This window comes from Lycium ferocissimum, chromosome 10 (genome assembly GCF_029784015.1).
Source record: "Lycium ferocissimum isolate CSIRO_LF1 chromosome 10, AGI_CSIRO_Lferr_CH_V1, whole genome shotgun sequence".
NCBI classification, from domain to species: Eukaryota; Viridiplantae; Streptophyta; class Magnoliopsida; order Solanales; family Solanaceae; genus Lycium; species Lycium ferocissimum.
In genome coordinates, this window is record NC_081351.1 from 10421818 (window position 1) to 10423258 (window position 1441).

Here is a 1441-nt window from a genome sequence, read left to right on the forward strand (position 1 = left end):
GGGTAGGAGCGGATTAAATGAAAAATTAAACCAATTTCATTGTTTTAAACTCATCAAATTTAGTTAAATACTTTCAAGCAAAAATTTAAGCGAGGCAGAACGGGACAAGTAAATAAAGAAAAGTGCTAGTTGGAGCGGGACAGAAAGGGTTAGAACATAGACTTCAACCGCCCTGCCCTACCTTGTTTGCAAATTTTAGTAATTGAGGAAATTTTGGAAAAAAATTTGGAATTTTTTCTCTTTTTACCGAGATTTACACACGACCCATAAAATTTACAAAGCTCATGAAATTATAGACGAAGTTAGGATTTTGAATTTACGAATTCTAATTTTTGAAAAACAAGGAAGCTAATAGAATTTTGATAAATCATTTATACATATTAATTAGATATTTCAACACAAATATAAAATCCGTGCTAAATTTACTGAATTCTGCCAACTCCGTAACCAGAAAGTGCTAGCTCCACCCGTGCATGAAATTCACTTATGACATATTCTAGCAGTTGGCATTGTGACACAAATAGGTGCATACTTCTTCTTTGCCTCAGGTGTCCCTGCCTTTGGTTCCTCTGCTATGGCAACTCTTCCAAATGAGCTAATTGCAGCAATTGCCATCAATGCAAAACCCAATTCCCTCCTTCCTCTGCTCTTTTTTACCTCTATTTTTGTCACAATCTTTTCATCCTTATTAAAGGCATTCACTTTTAGCACTCTTTTCTTATCACTTTTTGTATGTTTGGTGGAGATAGTTGCTGTCGTATGGCCAAGAAATGAAGATGACATTGGTAAAGAAGCCATTAGTGCAAAATTTTTGCGACTGTTTTTGGAGTTGCACAATGTTATAGTAGTGCTTGATAATTATATGTTTATCTCATGCAACTTAAGAAAATGATTTGTGTTATTTAAAGTTGCAACATGATTGGGGGGTAGGGTGGGTGGGTGGGTGGAGAATTGTGCTAGAAGGATCCATCTGAATCAAAACCTTATCTATAAACTTTATGGTGTCAAGTGAGATTGTGATGGTTGGCTTCTTGATTCTTCTTTTATAGGACGTTCTAGACTCTAGTACCTTTAAGCGGTTTGGAACGTTCTAGCTAGGATTATTTTGTGGTTGGTGCTGGGGTGTGGATCCGCAATTATATATTTTTCGCTTTAATTTGTTTGTTTTAATTAGTTTGATCGGACATGAAATTTTTAAAGAATTAAAAGAGTTTCAATGTTTTTGTTTAAAACTAAAGATATGTATAATATATTGAAATGTCTTTTAATTTTATCATCTTAAACATGTCATGTGAGATGCTGAAATAAAAAATTTATCAAATTAGGTAAAAGACATTTTTTTCTTCTAAAGCAAAGAAAAAAGAAAAATAAGACAAACAAATTAAAACGGAAGGAGTAAAACAATTATGGTATAGGGTAAAAACAACTATGATACCAGCAG

General features: G+C 33.3%; 1 protein-coding gene across 1 annotated transcript; it reads right to left on the bottom strand.

Moving 5' to 3' along the window:
- Positions 1–329: 329 nt before the first annotated feature.
- LOC132034555 (photosystem II 5 kDa protein, chloroplastic-like) lies at positions 330–917 on the bottom strand. Its single transcript, XM_059424954.1, has one exon. The coding sequence runs from the start codon at positions 796–798 to the stop codon at positions 481–483; it is 318 nt and encodes a 105-aa protein (XP_059280937.1). The 5' UTR covers positions 799–917; the 3' UTR covers positions 330–480.
- Between the last annotated feature and the right edge of the window lie 524 nt (positions 918–1441).